Source organism: Tursiops truncatus, chromosome 2, assembly GCF_011762595.2.
Source record: "Tursiops truncatus isolate mTurTru1 chromosome 2, mTurTru1.mat.Y, whole genome shotgun sequence".
NCBI lineage: Eukaryota > Metazoa > Chordata > Mammalia > Artiodactyla > Delphinidae > Tursiops > Tursiops truncatus.
Genome location: NC_047035.1, coordinates 40,971,967 through 40,990,522, shown reverse-complemented (window position 1 = coordinate 40,990,522; position 18,556 = coordinate 40,971,967). Strand labels below are relative to the sequence as shown.

Sequence of the window (18,556 nt, the reverse complement as noted above, 5' to 3'; positions counted from 1 at the left end):
AAGCAATCTTGAGAACGAAAAATGGAGCTGGAGGAAGCAGGCTCCCTGACTTCAGACTATACTACAAAGCTACAGTAATCAAGACAGTATGGTACTGGCACAAAAACAGAAAGATAGATCAATGGAACAGGATAGAAAGCCCAGAGATAAACCCACGCACATATGGTCACCTTATCTTTGATTAAGGAGGCAGGAATATATAGTGGAGAAAGGACAGCCTCTTCAGTAAGTGGTTCTGGGAAAACTGGACAGCTACATGTAAAAGTATGAGATTAGATCACTCCCTAACACCATACAAAAAAATAAGCTCAAAATGGATTAAAGACCTAAATATAAGGCCAGAAACTATCAAACTCTTAGAGGAAAACATAGGCCGAACACTCTATGACATAAATCACAGCAAGATCCTTTTTGACCCACCTCCTAGAGAAATGGAAATAAAAATAAACAAATGGGACCTGACGAAACTTAAAATCTTTTGCACAGCAAAGGAAACCATAAACAAGACCAAAAGACAACCCTCTGAATGGGAGAAAATATTTGCAAGTGAAGCAACTGACAAAGGATTAATCTCCAAAATTTATAAGCAGCTCATGCAGCTCAATAACAAAAAAACAAACAACCCAATCCAAAAATGGGCAGAAGACCTAAATAGACATTTCTCTAAAGAAGATATACAGATTGCCAACAAACACATGAAAGTATGGTCAACATCATTAATCATTAGAGAAATGAAAATCAATACTACAATGAGATACCATCTCACACCAGTCAGAATGGCCATCATCAAAAAATCTAGAAACAATAAATGCTGGAAAGGGTGTGGAGAAAAGGGAACACTCTTGCACTGCTGGTGGGAATGTGAATTGGTTCAGCCACTATGGAGAACAGTATGGAGGTTCCTTAAAAAACTACAAATAGAACTACCACATGACCCAGCAATCCCACTACTGGGCATACACCCTGAGAAAACCAAAATTCAAAAAGAGTCATGTACCAAAATGTTCATTGCAGCTCTATTTACAATAGCCCGGAGATGGAAATAACCTAAGTGCCCATCACCGGATGAATGGATAAAGAAGATGTGGCACATATATACAATGGAATATTACTCAGACATAAAAAGAAACGAAATTGAGTTATTTGTAATGAGGTGGATAGACCTAGAGTCTGTCATACAGAGTAAGTCAGAAAGAGAAAGACAAATACCGTATGCTAACACATATATATGGCATTGAAGAAAAAAAAATGTCATGAAGAACCTAGGGGTAAGACAGGAATAAAGACACAGACCTACTAGAGAATGGACTTGAGGATACGGGGAGTGGGAAGGGTGAGCTGTGACAAAGCGAGAGAGAGGCATGGACATTTATATACTACCAAACGTAAGGTAGATAGCTAGTGGGAAGCAGCCACATAGCACAGGGAGATCAGCTCGGTGCTTTGTGACCTCCTTGAGCGGTGGGATAGGGAGGGTGGGAGGGAGCGAGACGCAAGAGGGAAGAGATATGGGAACATATGTCTATGTATAACTGATTCACTTTGTTATAAAGCAGAAACTAACACACCATTGTAAAGCAATTATACTCCAATAAAGATGTAAAAAAAAAAAAAAAAAATACCACAAAAACCAAATGTTGGCGAGGATGTGGAGAAGAGAACACTTGTACACTGTTGGTGGGAATGTAAACTGGTGCAGTCACTATGGAAAACAGTATGAAGGTCCCTAAAATAACTAAAAATAGAACTACCATATGACCCAGCAATTCCACTCCTGGGTATATATATGAAAAGAAAAACGTGAACTTGAAAAGACATATGCACCCCAATGTCCATAGCAGCATTATTTACAATATCCAAGATATGGAAGCAACCTAAGGGTCCATCAACAGATGAATGGATAAAGAAAATATGAGATATATATATATATATATATGTAATGGAGTACAACTTAGCCATAAAAAAGAATGAATTTTTGCCAATTGCAACGACATGGATGGACTTGGAGGTTATTATGCTTAGTGAAGAAAGTCAGACAAAGACAAATACTGTATGATATCACTTATATGTGGAATCTAAAAAATACAACAAACTAGTGAATATAACAAAAAAAAGAAGCAAACACAGATACAGAGAACAGTAGTGGTTACCTGTGTGGAGAGGGAAGAGGGGAGAGACAAGATAGGAGTAGGGAGTTAAGAGGAACGAACTACTATATATAAAATAAATAATTTGCAAGGATATATTGTATAGCATATGGAATACAGCTAGTATTTTAGAATAGCTATAAAGGGAGTATAATCTTTAAAAACGGTGAATCACTATGTTATACATCTGAAACTTATATAATATTGTAAATCAAGTATACCTCAACTTAAAAAAAAAAGAAAAAGAGCATTTTAGAAAAGAAAAAAAAGTAAAAAGGACAAGGTTAGAGGACTTGCACCACCCAATCTCAAGATTCATTATAAATCTACAGTAATCAAAACAATGTGGTATTGGTAAAAGGACAGACATACAAATCAATAGAAAAGAATAGAGAGTCCAGGAATAGACCCATACAAACATGGTCGATTGATTATTGCTAGGGAGCTCCCTGGTTGCCTAGTGGTTAGGATTCCAGGCTTTCACTGTCATGGCCCAGGTTCAATCTCTGGTTGGGGAACTGAGACCCTGTAAGCTGCATGGCGCAGCCAAAGGAAAAAAAAAATGATTACTGCCAAAGGTACAAATGCAGTTCAATGGAGAAAGGGTAGTCTTTTCAGCAAATGATGCAAAAAAAAATGTATCTTGATACATACCTCACATCTTATATAAAAACTTAAAATGTACCACAGACATAAATATAAATACAAAACTCTAAAACTTTTAAAAGAAAACATAGGAGAAAAATTTATGACCTTGGGTTTGGCAAAGAGCTTTTAAATATGACACCAAAAGCATGTTCCAATTATAGATTGGACTTTATCAAAATTAAAAATTTTTATTCTGTGAAAGACACTCTTAAGAGAATAAAAAGATAAGCCACAGATTGGGAGAAAATATTTGCAAATAAAGGACCTGTGTCCAGAATACATAAAGAATTTGCATAATTCAACAATAAGAAAACAAACAACCCAAATTTTTAATGAAAACAGATATTCAGATGGAAAATGAATATGGAAAATGATATTTCAGATGGAAAAAGCATATGAAAAGATGTTCAACATCATTAGACTTTCGGGAAATACAAATTAAAACTACAGCAATATACCACTTTATACCTATTAGAATGGCTAAAATCTTAAAAACTGATAATACCAAGTACTGAAAAAAATGTGAAGCAACTGGAACCCTCATGCACTACTGGTGGGAATGCAAAATAGTACAGTCGCTTTGGAAAAAGTTTGGCAGTTTCTTATAAAGTTAAACATATACTTATTGTGCAACCCAAGAATGCCACTCCCAGGTACTGACTCAGGTGAAATAAAATTTATATTCACATAAAATCCCATACATAAATGTTTATAGCAGCTTTATTCATAATCACTAAAACGTACCAAAATGCCTCTCAACAGGTAAATGAATAAACAAACTGTAACTACATCCATACAATGTAATACTTAGCAATAAAAAGGAACAATCTATTGACTTATGCAACTACATGGATGAAGCTTAAATACATTTTGCTAAGTGAAAGAAGCCAGACCCCAAAGGCTACAAAGAATATATTTACACTTATATGACATTTTGGAAAAGACAAAACTATAGAAGCAGAAAACAGGTCCACTGTTTCCAGGCTTTGGAAGTAGAGAGAGGGGTTGACTACAAAGGGTCAACACTAGGGAACTCTAGGGGTGATGGAACTGTTCTGTATGGTTCTGTAATGCTGGATATATGAAACTCTATTTGTTAAAACCTGCACATCACTGCACACCACAAAGAAGTTTTACTTCTTAAAAATCAATCAGGAATTCAGATAAACTCAAGATGAAATGCAGATGACCACAAATGAATCTGACTGCTTTATAAATGAGTGACATAATCACAATCAAGGGGGTAGGGAAGACAGGAGCTATCCTAAGTAACTTTGGAAAACAGTGTTTTGACTGGATACTCTAATACTATATACTATATAATAGGCTAGAAAATATCTCCCCAAAGATACCCAGGTCCTATCCCCTGGAACCTCTGAATGTTACTTTATATGACAAGAAAAAGGGGGAGGGTCTTTCAGATGTTATTAAGATTTTGAAATGAGAAGATTATCTGAATTATCCAGGTGGACTCTAATGCAACGACGTGTTCTTATAAAAGAAAGGCAGAGGGAGATTTCACACACACAGAGAAAGCCTTGCGAAGGCAGAGCAGAGAGAGATTTGAAGATGCTGGCTGTGATGGTTAATTGCATGTGTCAACTTGGCTAGGATTTAGTATCCAGTTGTTAGGTCAAACACCATTCTAGATATTGTTGTGAAGGTATTTTTTAATGTGATTAACATTTAAATCAGTAGACTTTTCAGCAAAGCAGATTACTCTGGCTATGGCTTTATCCAATCAGCTGAAGGCCTTAGGAGCAATGACAGGTTTCCCAAAGAAGTTTTGGCCTCAAGACTGTAACATCGAAACCCTGCCTGAGTTTCTAGCCAGCCAGGTCTCCCTGCAGATTTCAGACCCAAATTGCAAAATCAACCCTTACCTAAATTTCCAGCCTGCCAACTTGTCCTACAGATTTCAGAAGTGCAACCTGAATAATCATGAAAACCAGTTCCTTAAAATAAATCAAGATGATAGATGAGAGACAGAAAAGGGAGGAAGGGAGGAAGGAAGAGGGGGAGGGAGGAAAAAGGATGGTGCTATTGGTTCTGTTTCTCTGAAAACCTAACATAATGACCTTGGAAAATTGGAGTGATGTGGACACAAGCCAAGGAATATCAGTAGCCACCAGAAGCTGAAATATGCAAGGAATGGATTCTCCCATAGCCTCAGGAGAAAGCATGGTCTTGCCTCGATTGTGGCCCAGTAAAACCGATTTTGGACTTCCAACTGTAAGAGAATAAATTCCTGTTGTTTCAAATCCACCAAGTTTGTGGTAATTTGCTACAGCAGCCATAGAAAACTATTATGACCTATAATAAATTTCTCACAAGGTCTGAGTTCACAATCCTGAAACTACATGTATCCTAGGGTTGAACAGAAAATAAATAAGTTGTAGATAATAAAAGCCAGATTTCTCACTGCCAGAGAAAGGAGTTATACAAATAAGCAAAAGGGTAATACTAAAATGAGCCTCATGTTGCTGAAGTTATCCGTATAAGCTCATGTTTGTTTTGTTTTGTTCTGAGCATTTAGTCAGTTAGATAGACACATGTATGTACAGATAGATTAGTAAACATTCATCTGTTTCCTAGCTCTGTCTACTGAGAGATCCTGGCTTTGTCCACTGAGTAGTGATACCCCAGTAATTATTGTGTGCTCCTTTGAGGATAAATCAGAGTCTTGACTGATTTTGGAATATTCCTCTCATCTACTGAGAATACCTTTCATAATTGTAGAGAAAAAATTATTCTAAACATATTAAAATAGCTTTTTTCTTAAACATGATAAGATATGCAGTGTTAGTTGTTAACTAAATGAGAGAGGGTTCTGGAACTGGACCTCATATTTCTGAAATTTTGTTGAGTAGAAGTAGAGACAAATTGCTGTTCTGAAGATTACAGCAGATTTCATCTATCTTTAGGAGAATACCGCTCTTTAAAAAATTACCTTTAGGGCTTCCCTGGTGGGGCAGTGGTTGAGAGTCCGCCTGCTGTTGCAGGGGACACGGGTTCGCGCCCCGGTCCGGGAAGATCCCACATGCCACGGAGCGGCTGGGCCCGTGAGCCATGGCCGCTGAGCCTGTGCATCCGGAGCCTGTGCTCCGCAACGGGAGAGGCCACAACAGTGAGAGGCCCGCGTACCGCAAAAAAAAAAAAAAAAAAAAAAAATTACCTTTAGAAGGCTATTTGATCATACAAAGTTATTTTTGTGATCTGTATTAGAAACACTGTACTTGCCTTCACCAGTTGGAGGACCTGTGACATTCAAACACAACCAAATAACTGATTCCTTCCTCCTCTTACCTTATACCTAGATGGTATTCAATCAAATGTACTTAAGGTATACTTTTCCAATTTTAGGTGTTAGGAGTATCAAACAACAAGACAATGTTATTATCACCTGGAACTTAACACTGCATAATGCCTCCTAATTGGTTTAACTCTAATTTCTCCCAACTCTAACTGTATTGTCTGTTTAATCTTTCTTAGCCATTTCTTTTTTCTTGCAACTCTGGCATTTAAGATTAAGTTCCTTATTGGCCTCAGAAATCAAGTCAAAACACTTGAAGATCCTCTACAAATCAGTACCATATCTATTAAACTCAATTTCCTACTACGTATTATTCTCCACTCCAATTAGGCCTATTCTTGAATTTCTTCCACATACATTAAATTTGTGATTGCATTTTTCTTCTGCTCATCATATTGTCTCCGTTACGTAGAAAGTGCTCCCTGCCTCCTTTACCAATTCAGTTCAACTCTATAAATTCAACAAGCATTTAATGAAATCCTACTAAACACTAGCCAGTGAAGTTAAGCAATAAAAAATGTAAACTAGAAAAGGCATCAACCTTATACGCAAGACTTTTATCATCTACATACTTTTAAAGTCCTAATTCAAGTCCTACCTCTTCAATGAATCCTTCCTAGGCTTTCCAGTCCATGATGGACTTTCTTTTCTAATTCTTAAAGCACTCAATCTCTTCTCTAGCAGAAACCAAGTTATAAGCTGTAGAATCTGATTATCAACTATTTTATTCGCATGTGCTTTTGTTTCCTAAGTTTTGTCTCCTCAACTAAATTATAAGTTCCTTGGGTATAAGACTGTATCTTTTGGCTCTTTTATATGCCCTCAAAATGTCACACACACTACAGATACTTTAAAAGCACTTATTTTATTTTACTTCTTTTATTGATACATGATAAATCTAACCATACTGGTTTGCTAGACATTTCTCTATTTAAGGTAAAAATAAACCATGGAATCAGTGGGTTTTCCAAGGCTAAAACCAGTTTTGAACCTCTTACTAAATAATAAGCCAGTTACAACATTTTTATCCTTTCTCATATATAGTAAATGTCTTTATTACATCAAAACTACCAATTAATTAAACCATAGGAACAATAAAATTAATAGTTGGTATAAGAAGAAAAATTCCAGGTTTTTAACTGAAATTTTCATCTTTCAACCAGCTGTTGAAGGTTTTTTAAAACACAATCCAAAGTTTCCTTAAATTCTTCCTATCATTAGTTACATTGACTTCTAAAAAGTTTGGGAAGGTTTACTTTAATACAATTGTGATATGTTATGGATACCCTGAAGAAGCAAGATTGATTCTCACCCAAAATTTGGTTTGAATATTGAGACTGATGACACCACACATTCCAATAGGGTATGAAAAAGTTATTACTCATATAATAACATTTTCTGGGGAGAGCAGACCAGGCCTCACAAGCTGGTCTGAAAATGGCTTGATAGAGCAGAGAAGGGAGACTGGCTTTGGGTTTTTATGGTGGTTAGGGGTGAGCCATGGCAAAAGTTCCTATACATGGTTTGAACTTCCCACTGATGCCAAAGAAGGAAACACCTGTGCTTTCTTACCAGCTTGACCAGATGTGGGGCAGAAGGGGAAGAAAACAGGGTGAGGCTCAAAATCTTTCAGCAGTCACACATCAAGATATGGATCAGACTCTTTATTTCTTGATAACTCAATACAACTAATTTTAAAAAGCACAAATACAAAGATATTGAGCAATTATGTTTATATAATTTCATCAAATTTTAATTATCTTCATTTAAGCTATATAATTGACAAGCAAATACTACATATAAAACATAAAGGTGAATTTTTTGTTGAAGACAGGAAACAAAATTTTAAATGTTCTTCAAAAAAGTTTAAGCAAAAATATTAATGGTATCACAATTAATGCAACCAACCAATTTTCAGAAATTACTCTAGCCTTTCACATTTAATTTCCTTCTACTAAAGCTATTAGAATAAATGATAATATTTTAATTTTTGTTGTATTAGAAGAAAATAACACATTTTATTCACTATCAATAACATAAATTCTTTGAGATCATTATTAAAGTACCACTCTTTTACTGCAGCAGTGAAGCATAGGTTCTGTATGAATATAACTTGCAAAATCAAAACCAAAATAAATAATGATAGTTAATGCTGCAAATAAAAACAAAAGTAGATGACACAGTCTTAATTTCCTTCAATATTTAAATAAATATAATCAAATAATGTTACTATGGTAACCATTTCTTTAATCAACAAAAGAAAGTGGTCTTCATAGTTTAAGTAATAATGTAAATTTCTGCCCTAGATGATTACAGAGTAGTAAAATAATTCAATAAATTAGTAACTAGTTCAAAATAAAGTAAATTGTGTGGTATTTTGTGAGGAGGATGAAAACTCTTTTTCAGAAGAAGGTGTTGAGTTTTGATCCTGTTCAAATGGAAACGCAAAACTAAAATCATCTCTTCCAGCTCCCAATGTATGAGTTGAAGAGTCCAATGGAAAAGAAAAAGTAAAGGTATCTTCTCCTTCTGGTTTCCCAAATAAGTTTCCTGAGGAAGATAAATATTACAATATCATGCTATTCATGTTACATAATATGATTAATTTGGTTATAATCTACCAAATTACAGTATACTGCACACAATAAATAGGGTAACATTGAATCACATACTTAACTGTTTTTCTCTTATGTGTAAAGCATTGTCCTTTGTACTGTGGAAGGTTAAACAGGTCCAAACTTAAACCCCACTTACATGCAATTTGAATTCAAGTATATAAAGAACTAGTATATAAGGTAGATAGAGGAGTAATAAATGTCAAAAGGAGAGAATAACACAGAGGAACAGAAATAGGTGTACATAGGAAATATAAGGGTAACAGAAGTCAATTCAGCTTATCAGAACCATTGAGAAATAACGAAGAGTTATTAAAATGGAATTAATAAAGATGAGCTTGTAAAGACTGCTGAACTTCCAGCTATAGGATCTGGACTTTATTTGATAGATAAGATGAACTCATTAAAAGTTTAAAAGCAGAAGGGCTTCCCTGGCGGCGCAGTGGTTGAGAGTACACCTGCCGATGCAGGGGACACGGGTTCGTGCCCTGGTCCGGGAAGATCCCACATGCCGTGGAGCGGCTGGGCCCGTGAGCCATGGCCGCTGAGCCTGCGCGTCCAGAGCCTGTGCTCCGCACGGAAGAGGCCAACAGTGAAAGGCCCGCATACCGCAAAAAAAAAAAAAAAAGTTTACAAGCAGAGATATGACAAGATTTGAACTGCTTTATAAGGATTACTCAGGAGAGAATGTGTAGAAAGCCTGGAACAGGAAAATGTTTAGAAATGGGGCTAACAGGAAAGAGATGATGAAAGCTTGGCATTACCTACAATCATAGAAAAGGGAATGGAGAAAGAAATGCTAGATTTGAGACATACTGTATAAGTCAAATTTATTCAACTATTACTTATTGCATAACTACAACATACTGTTTATGGCATTGTTCAAGGAAATTGACAGAACAGTGAAAAGGATTTCACAGTTTTAAAAGGAATTTTTGAAATCAACTTTACATAAAGAATTACTTGGTTAATGATCCCCAGAATTGCCTTTAAGGAAAAATATTGTTTTTCATTCATTATATTATTTAAGACTACAATTATAAAAATATATTTTCAACATCTTAATTAGAATTTTTAATTACTATTAAACAATTTCAAATGTACGGTAATCCAAAGACTTACTTGAAATAAGTCTTTTAAAGCATCTATATTTTTTCCACAGAGAACCAATTCAATTAATATGTTAAGCAAAACAATTTACTTTGTGCCACTTTGAAATTTCATATATTTTCAAATATCTCAGTTATTTTACCCTAAATAAAGCTGAGCCAACCAGCAATAGGGTGGGTGGGTAGATGGATGGCTGGAGGGATGGACAGATCAGGATGGACTGATCCTTGGGTTCTTCCTCTCTCCCTTTCTCACTTCAGTACATATCCATAAGACTTAAACAAAGGAAAACAGCTATAACATAGCTATAGATCCAGAAAGAACTAAAAATCTTGAATCTCCCTTTGAAAAATGAATTTGACATTATTTTAATTTCAGAACAAAAGAAGTTCATATGAAGTCTTCATAAAACTCCTGTGATCACCTTAAATAAAATAATAGATTACTGTACAAGATTACTGTGTAGTCTAGGTGCTGTGGAGAATTCAAAGGTAAACAAAACAAGAGTCCCTGTCCTCAAAGAACCTATGATTAGAAAAGATTTTATATATATTCATAAATAATGACAGTATAATAATGGTATAGATACAAAAAAGTATTTTAAAAAAGACATTCAGGAAAGTGAAAGAGCTTTTTTTTTCAAAATAGAAAATAAATTTTATTTCTATGATAACGATGACTAAAAATTCAGAAAAATATCTTAAAAATTTATAATTTGTGATAGTATGTGCAGAAGTCATATACCTAGAAATAACCTAATTAAATATGGCTACTTTACTTTTACCATGTTTTAAAAATGACTAACGGAAAGTCAATTCCAATTGCTGTCTGTCTGTTGTTGATCTGGGAAGTTTTCATAGACTCAGTTACTTAGTCTTCAGATAATATCCTCTTTACTTTCTGTTAGGCAACCAGAGCCCCAAGTTGTACAGCTTGGGGAATAGTCTTCATCTAGGCCCTTTTAGGGAGAGACCTTTTTGGAATGGAATGTCAAAGGGGAAAAATAAAAGGTTCTGTGGAAGAGAACTTGGTCTTGAAAAGATGGTTAGAAAGTGATAGAAGTTGAGGATTTCAGGAAGAAAAAGTGGGTAAGAAAGTGTGGGCAGATTTGGGATGCAGTGAGTTCTTCAGTATGGCTAAAGCACAGATTATTTTTATAGGAGAAAAGGTTTAGGAGCTAGGTGAGAAAACTGGGAGCATAATTTGCTACTCCAGGGGAGCCACTAAAGGTATTTATTTAACCAGGGCAATGAGATGGCCAACATTATGCATAAGGAGAGTAACTGGGGTATGATCTATAAGTAAGCTAAAAGGATGAAAAGACCAATCACAATGTTACTGCAATAGCCCAGGTGAATGGTAATAAGACTTTGAAATATAATGATTTCCATATAATGAAAATAGAAAAGAAAATAAATATTTCAGAGAGAGAACTGATAAAACTTAATGACTAGCTGAATGTAGTCACAGGCACAGAAAGAAGTTAAAATTAACCCTGAAGTTCTGAGTCTTGGCAACTAGAATAATGGAGAGACCATTAGGTATATCAGAAAGAGAACAAGTTTGATTTCAGATATACTGAGTTTTTAATGTCAACAGATGCCTTAGATATAAAGAGATATCAATTATACAATTATAAATAAGGTCCTACCAGACGACTTCACTGGTGAATTTTACCAAACATTTAAAGAAGAATTAATTGTCAATCTTTCTCAAGCTCTTCAAAGAAATCAAAGAGGGAACATTTCCAAACTCATTTTATGAGGCCAGCATTACCTTCGTACCAAAGCCAGAAAAGGACACCACCAGAAAAAAAACTACAGACCAATATCTCTGATGAATATAGATGCAAAAATTCTCACTAAAATACTTGCAAACTGAATTAAGCAGCATGTTAAAAGGATCATTCATCATGCTCAAGTGGGATTTATACCTGGGATGCAAGGATGGTTTGATGTATGCAAATCAATCAACATGATACATCACATTAATAGAATGAAAGAAAAAATCATATGATCATCTCAATAGTTGCAGAGACAGCATTTGACAAATTCAACTCATTCATGATAAAACTCTTAAAAAATTACGTATAGAAGAAACTCACCTCAACATAATAAGCATAATAAAGGCTATATGCGATAAGCCCATAGCTAACATGATACACAATAATAAAAGATTGAAAGCTTTTCCTCTAAGATCAGGAGCAAGACAAGAGTGTCCACTCCCATTCAACATAGTATTGAGAGTCCATGTCAGAGCATTCAGGCAAGAAAAAGAAATAAAAAGCCTCAAAACTGGAAAGTATGAGGTAAAATTATTTCTATTTGCAGATGGCATGATTTTATATATAGAAAATCCTAAAGACTCCACCAAAAACTTGTTACATCTAAACAACAAATTCACTAAAGTTGCAAGATACATAATAAACATCCAAAAATCAGCAGCATTTCTGTACGCTAAAAAGGAATAAAGGAAATGATCCCATTTACACCAAAACAATTAAATACTTAGGAATAAACTTAACCAGAGAGGTAAAAGACCTCTACTCAGAAAACTACAAGACACTGGTGAAAAAAACTGAAGACAGAAATAAATGGAAAGGTATCCCATGTTCACAGAAAAAAATTGAAGACAGAAATAAATGGAAAGGTATCCCATGTTCACAGATTGGAAGAATTAATATTGCTAAAATGCCAATACTACCAAAAGCCATCTATAGATTCAGGATGATCTCTATCAAGATTCTAATGACATTTTTTACAGAAGTAGAAAAAAAATCCAAAAATTTATATGGAACCACAAAAGAAAAGCCAAAGCAATCCTGAGAAAGAACAAGGAGGGAGGCATCACACTCCTGATTTCAAGCTATAGTAATCAAAACAGAATGGTACTGATATAAAAACAGACAAATAGATCAATGGACCCGAACTGAGAGCCCAGAAATAAACCCAAGCACACACAATTAACTGATATTTGACAGGGGAGCCAAGAATACTCAATGGAGAAAAGATAGTCTCTTCAATAAATGGTGCTGGGAAAATAGGATATTCATATGTAAAAGAACGAAACTAGACTCACTACCTTACATCACTCACAAAAATTAACTCAAAACAGAGTAAAGACTTAAATGTAAGACCTGACACCATGAAACTCCTAGAAGAAACTATAAGAAAAAAGATCCTTGATATGAGAGTCTTGGCAACAATATTGGATATGACACCTAAAGCACAAGCAACAGAATGAAAAATAAATGGGATTGCATCAAACTAAGAAGCTTCTGCACAACAAAAGAAACAATCAACAATGTGAAAAGACAACTTACAAAATGGGAAAATATATTTGTAAACCATATATCCAATAAAGGGTTAACATCCAAAATATATAAAGAACTTATACAACACAACAGCAAACAAACAAATAATTCAATTAAAAAATGGGCAGGGCTTCCCTGGTGGCACAGTGGTTGAGAGTCCGCCTGCCGATGCAGGGGACACGGGTTCGTGCCCCGGTCCGGGAAGATCCCACATGCCACGGAGAGGCTGGGCCCGTGAGCCATGGCCGCTGAGCCTGTGTGTCTGGAGCCTGTTGCTCTGCAACGGGAGAGGCCACAACAGTGAGAGGCTCGCGTACCACAAAAAAAAAAAAAAAAAAAAAAAGGGCAAACAATCTGAATGGGCATTTTTCCAAAGAAGATATACAAATGGCCAACAGGTACATGAAAAGATGCTCAATGTCACTAGTCACTAGGAAAATGCAAATTAAAAACACAATGAGGGACTTCCCTGGTGGTCCAGTGGTTAAGAATCCGCCTGTCAATGCAGGGGACATGGGTTCGATCCCTTGTCCAGGAAGATCTCACATGCTGTGGGGCAACTAAGCCTGTTCACCACAACTACCGAAGCCCATGCACTCTAGAGCCCACGCACCACAACTACTGAGCCCATGGGCCACAACTACTGAATCCCGCGCACCTAGAGCCCATGTTCCACAACAAGAAAAGCCACTGCAATGAGAAGCCCGCACACCGCAACAAATAGTCCCCGCTTGCCACAACTAGAGAAAGCCTGCGTGCTTTCTCTGCGGTCTTTCTTCAACGAAGACCTGGTGCAGCCAAAAAGAAAAAAACAACAACAGAAACACAATGAGATATCTTCTCATACCTGTTAGAATGACCATCATCAAAAAGACAAGAAATAAAAAATGTTGGAGAGGATGTACAGAAAAAGGAACTCTTGGGCTTCCCTGGTGGCACAGTGGTTGCGAGTCTGCCTGCAGGTGTGGGGGACACGGGTTCAAGCCCTGGTCTGGGAAGGGCCCACATGTTGCGGAGCAACTATGCCCATGAGCCACAACTACTGAGCCTGCGCGTCTGGAGCTTGTGCTCTGCAACAAGAGAGGCCGCGACAGTGAGAGGCCCACGCACTGCGATAAAGAGTGGCCCCCACTTGCCGCAACTAGAGAAAGCCCTCGCACAGAAACGAAGACCCAACACAGCCAAAAATAAATAAATAAATAAATAAAATTTAAAAAAAGAAAAAGAAAAAGGAACTCTTGTGCACTATTGGTGGGATTATAGACTGCTAAAGCCACTATGGAAAACAGTATGGAAGTTCCTCAAAAAATTAAAAATAGAACCACTATATGATCCAGCAATTCCACTTCTGGGAATATATCCAAAAGAAATGAAACACTAACTTGAAAAGATATCTGCGCCCCTATGTTCACAGCAGCATTATTTATAATAACCAAGATATGGAAATAACCTGTGTGTGAAATGATGGATGAATGGATAAAGAAGTTGTGAGATATCTAAATATGTATACATGCATATACAAATATTATTCAGCCATAAAAAAGGAGAAAATCCTGTCATTTACAACCACATGGATGGACCTTGAGGGCATTATGCTAAGTGAAATAAGTCAGACCTGTATGATCTCACTTATAAGTAGAAACTAAAAAATTAGAAAAGAAAGAAACCAAACTCCCAGAAAAAGAGATCAGATTTGTGGTTACCAGAGGTGAGGGTATGGAGAGGGGAAATTGGGAGAAGGTGGTCAAAAGGTACAAACTTCCAGTTATAAGATAAATAAGTACTAGGGATGTAATGTAAAACATGATGCCACAGTTAACATTACTGTGTTATACATATGAAAATTGTTAAGGGATTAAATCCTAAAAGTTCTCATAACAAAGAAGAAAAAAATTTTTTAATTGTATCTATATTTGATGATAGATGCTAACTAAACTTACTGCAGGAATCATTTCACAATATAAGTACTTCAAACCATTATGTAACGCACCTTAAATTTATACAGTGGTGTATGACAATTTTATCTCAGTAAAACGTGGGGGGAGACTAAGAAAAGTAAGGTCCAGGAGTTTAAGAGAGTTAGGAGAAGTCAGGGAGGGAAGATATGTATTATAATATTTGAAAATGCTGAAGTGAATGAGTGTCAAATGAGAGTGTCAAAGGGGAGAATGTAAATAGATTTAATATTTTAGATAGTCGCATTTAAAGAATGTCTACAATTGCTGGATTCATTCTGGTCTTATGGCATTTAATAACCATTTATGACAATTCCAAAATTTATGTCTCACCCCAATGAATTCCAGGTTCATATATAAAATTTCCTACTTACTTTCACTCAGATATCTAATATAGGCTTTTCAGTGATAACACTTCTAAAATTAAACTCCTGTCAATCTCAAATCAACTTCTACAGCCTTCTATATTTCAACAGATGTTAATTCCATTCTTAAAATTATTCAGGTCAAAATCTTGGCATCATCCTTCTTTCTCTTAATCCTTACATCCAGTCCATAAGCAGATCCTTACAACTCTACCTTCAGAAAACTTAATAACCAAAATCTGATCTTTCTCACCACTTCCACTGACATCATCCGCACTATTATCAGTTCTCACCTGTACTATTTCAATAGCTCCCTGATCAATCTCCCTGATCTCCCCCACGTTTCCATATGGTCTGTTCTCCGTATAGGAGCCAAACAATTCTTTTAAAACCTGTCAGATCATTTCAGTCCTTGCTGAAAACTCTCCAATAGCTTCCCATCTCAAACAGAGAAAAAACACCCCAAAGTCCTTAAATGGTCTAAGTGTCCCCTATAGTTTGCTCTCCCTCCAACTTCTCTGATTTAATTTCTTACCAGTTTTTCCTTCCTTATTTTATTCCAATCATATCAATTAAGCTGCTGTTCAATGAACACGCTGAGCACACTCCCATCTCAAGGCCTTTGAACCCTCTGCCTAGAACAGTTATCCCAGTAGCTTGTACCTGCACCTCCTTCAGGTCTCTGCTCAAATGCTGCCTTTTAGTGATGCCTTCTCTGATTCCCTTGGAACACAGCAACTATCTTCCCAATCCAAATACTCCCTATTTCCCTTACTCTGCTTTAGTTTTCTTCATAATATTTAACCCCACAAGTGAGTAGAGTTAACATCAGGCCTGTGCTGATCCAGGCCCACCTGGAAGAATGACCTTGGAGTCTGACTCCTCACAGCACTGTTTTCTTAGAAAATAAGAATTAAGGTAAATGTATAATGATGTATTTGACTAGTCTACTGGGTGGGACTACACCTGAATTAGAGGACCTGTGACTCGGTATATAGTCCTTCCTAGCTTTCAGGTGGGAAACCAAGCCTGCAGCTTTTGTGTGTCAAGGTGATTTACCTGCATCATGCCTTTTGTCCTAGCAGCTTTACATATCCCATGTAGACGAGGTAGCAAAAGAAAGCTTATTATTTGGGTTGCCGGTGGGCCTCTCAATAAGATAAAGACGCTGTACATGCTGTTATCTCCTATCCTGTATCTTTCTATAAAGTTAAGTAAATCTAAGACTAGAAATTGTGACAGTGAGTCTGACTGCCAATTCAAATCCATATCAACTGTTTTTTAGTGCATTACCTTACATATAATCATTGTCTATTTTCAGTTTATCCCACTAGAACATAAACCCTATGAGAATTTTGCATTCTTGTCCACTATTCTATCACCAGAGCCAGAAGTGGTACCTGATATAAAATATACTATATATAAATACATTTATTTTTATATGTTGAATAAATGAACTAATCAACGGATAAATGAAGAAAGAAGGTCCAATAAAAAGTAAGCCCCAGCGAGACAAGACAAAATCCAAAAACTCCAGAAGGGAGATGGGAATAGTCAACAATATCAAATGCTGCAAAGTGACCGAATATGATAATAAAAATAAAATACTCATAATGTTTGATAATTAGTAAGTCATTAGTAATATTGGAAAAAGCAAGTTTTGGTAGAGTAGTGAGAGAAGAAGCTAAATTGCTAAAAAATAATAATTAGTGAATGGTGCAGAAGTAACGGATATTTTTAAAGAATAAACTGAGTGCCTAAGAAAATCAGAGACAAACTAAACACAAATGGTGAAAGTTAACATGGTTTTATATATAGCAAACTTCAAATCACTTACCAATTTCTTGTTGTGATGAGAGAAGATTTAAATTTCCTGCAGAATAATGTTCATGAAACTGAAAAAAATTTCCATTAAATATTACTCATGAAATCAGTAGAACAGTAGGTATAGCATTTATATTAGACTCTAAAGCCTAGTTTGTCTAATAAGCATAATTAGAGTAGACAAAATTGCAACATTCTTTATAGCGCATTATTGTAATTAAAAAGAGATCTATCTTCAAAACTATCATTGACTTATATTAAAATAAGGTTTATTGATTTGACTCTGGCAATAGATAAAATATTAATAGGCTATATATATATATATTATACCAAGGATACTTCCTACTTTGGAATATTAATATAACCTAAAATTCTAATTAACTTTGTTTTATTCTGAAGGCCTTTTACAAATCAGGTTGTTGTTACTGCTTTCCTGACTATAAAAATAATACAAAGTATTACAGCTTCATGTCAGTTCAAATAAAGTTTTGCTGCCAAAAGAGTCCATTTTCTCTGTAAAACAGGGTTTTCAAAAAATGGGATCATGAAACATAGTTTTCTGTCCTCTTTTTTTTCCTCTTAACATTGCTTTATGAGCATTTTTCCACATAACTATTCTTCCAAAACCTTATTTTATGGCATTTTATTATTCCTCTAATATGGACATACAATATAGTTTCAATCATGCTTTTGTTTAAAACATTTAGGTTGTTTCTATTTTTTTCTAATATAAATCACACTTGAATATATACTATTATGCACAGATTTATACTTCTTTGACAATTAATAAGGAAAGCTGATTTTCCCAGAGATTTTATAAGGCACTTGAATTTCTTTTTTGGTGAATTATCTATTCACCAAATAGACTCTGTCCATAACTCTATTGAGGCAGTAATTTTCTTGCTGGTACATATAAGCTCTTTATACAATAAAGACCTTAACTGTTTGTGATATTATTGCAAATATTTTATAACACATTATCATTTTGCCTTTAAATTTTTTTAACATATAAAATTTTGTATGTAACCAAACCAAAACCCTCTTTATTTTCTTTTGGCTCTTCTTCCACTGTTTTCATGCTTAGAGAATACTTCCTTCTCTTAAGATCTGGTAAATATTCATGTATATTTCTTCTGAAATATTTTATGGTTAACATTTTAAAATGTAATACATCTATAGTATCTATTGGTGTACAGTGTAAGACAAATGCCTAATTTATCCCCACTAATTTGTGGTCCTATCTATATTGCATTCTAAATTCTTTTG

The 18,556-nt window shown here is 35.4% G+C and overlaps 1 protein-coding gene across 1 annotated transcript in view; it reads right to left on the bottom strand.

Moving 5' to 3' along the window:
* Positions 1-7,689: 7,689 nt before the first annotated feature.
* Positions 7,690-18,556, bottom strand: part of C2H14orf39 (chromosome 2 C14orf39 homolog) — a 54,115-nt gene continuing 43,248 nt past the window's right edge. Inside the window, exons 15-16 of the mRNA XM_073799922.1 lie at positions 17,304-17,361; positions 7,690-8,658 (exon numbers count right to left, since the gene is read on the bottom strand). Of these exons, the coding sequence (XP_073656023.1) occupies positions 8,459-8,658; positions 17,304-17,361 (258 nt within the window). The 3' untranslated portion in view covers positions 7,690-8,458. The remainder of the gene's footprint in view (positions 8,659-17,303; positions 17,362-18,556) is intronic.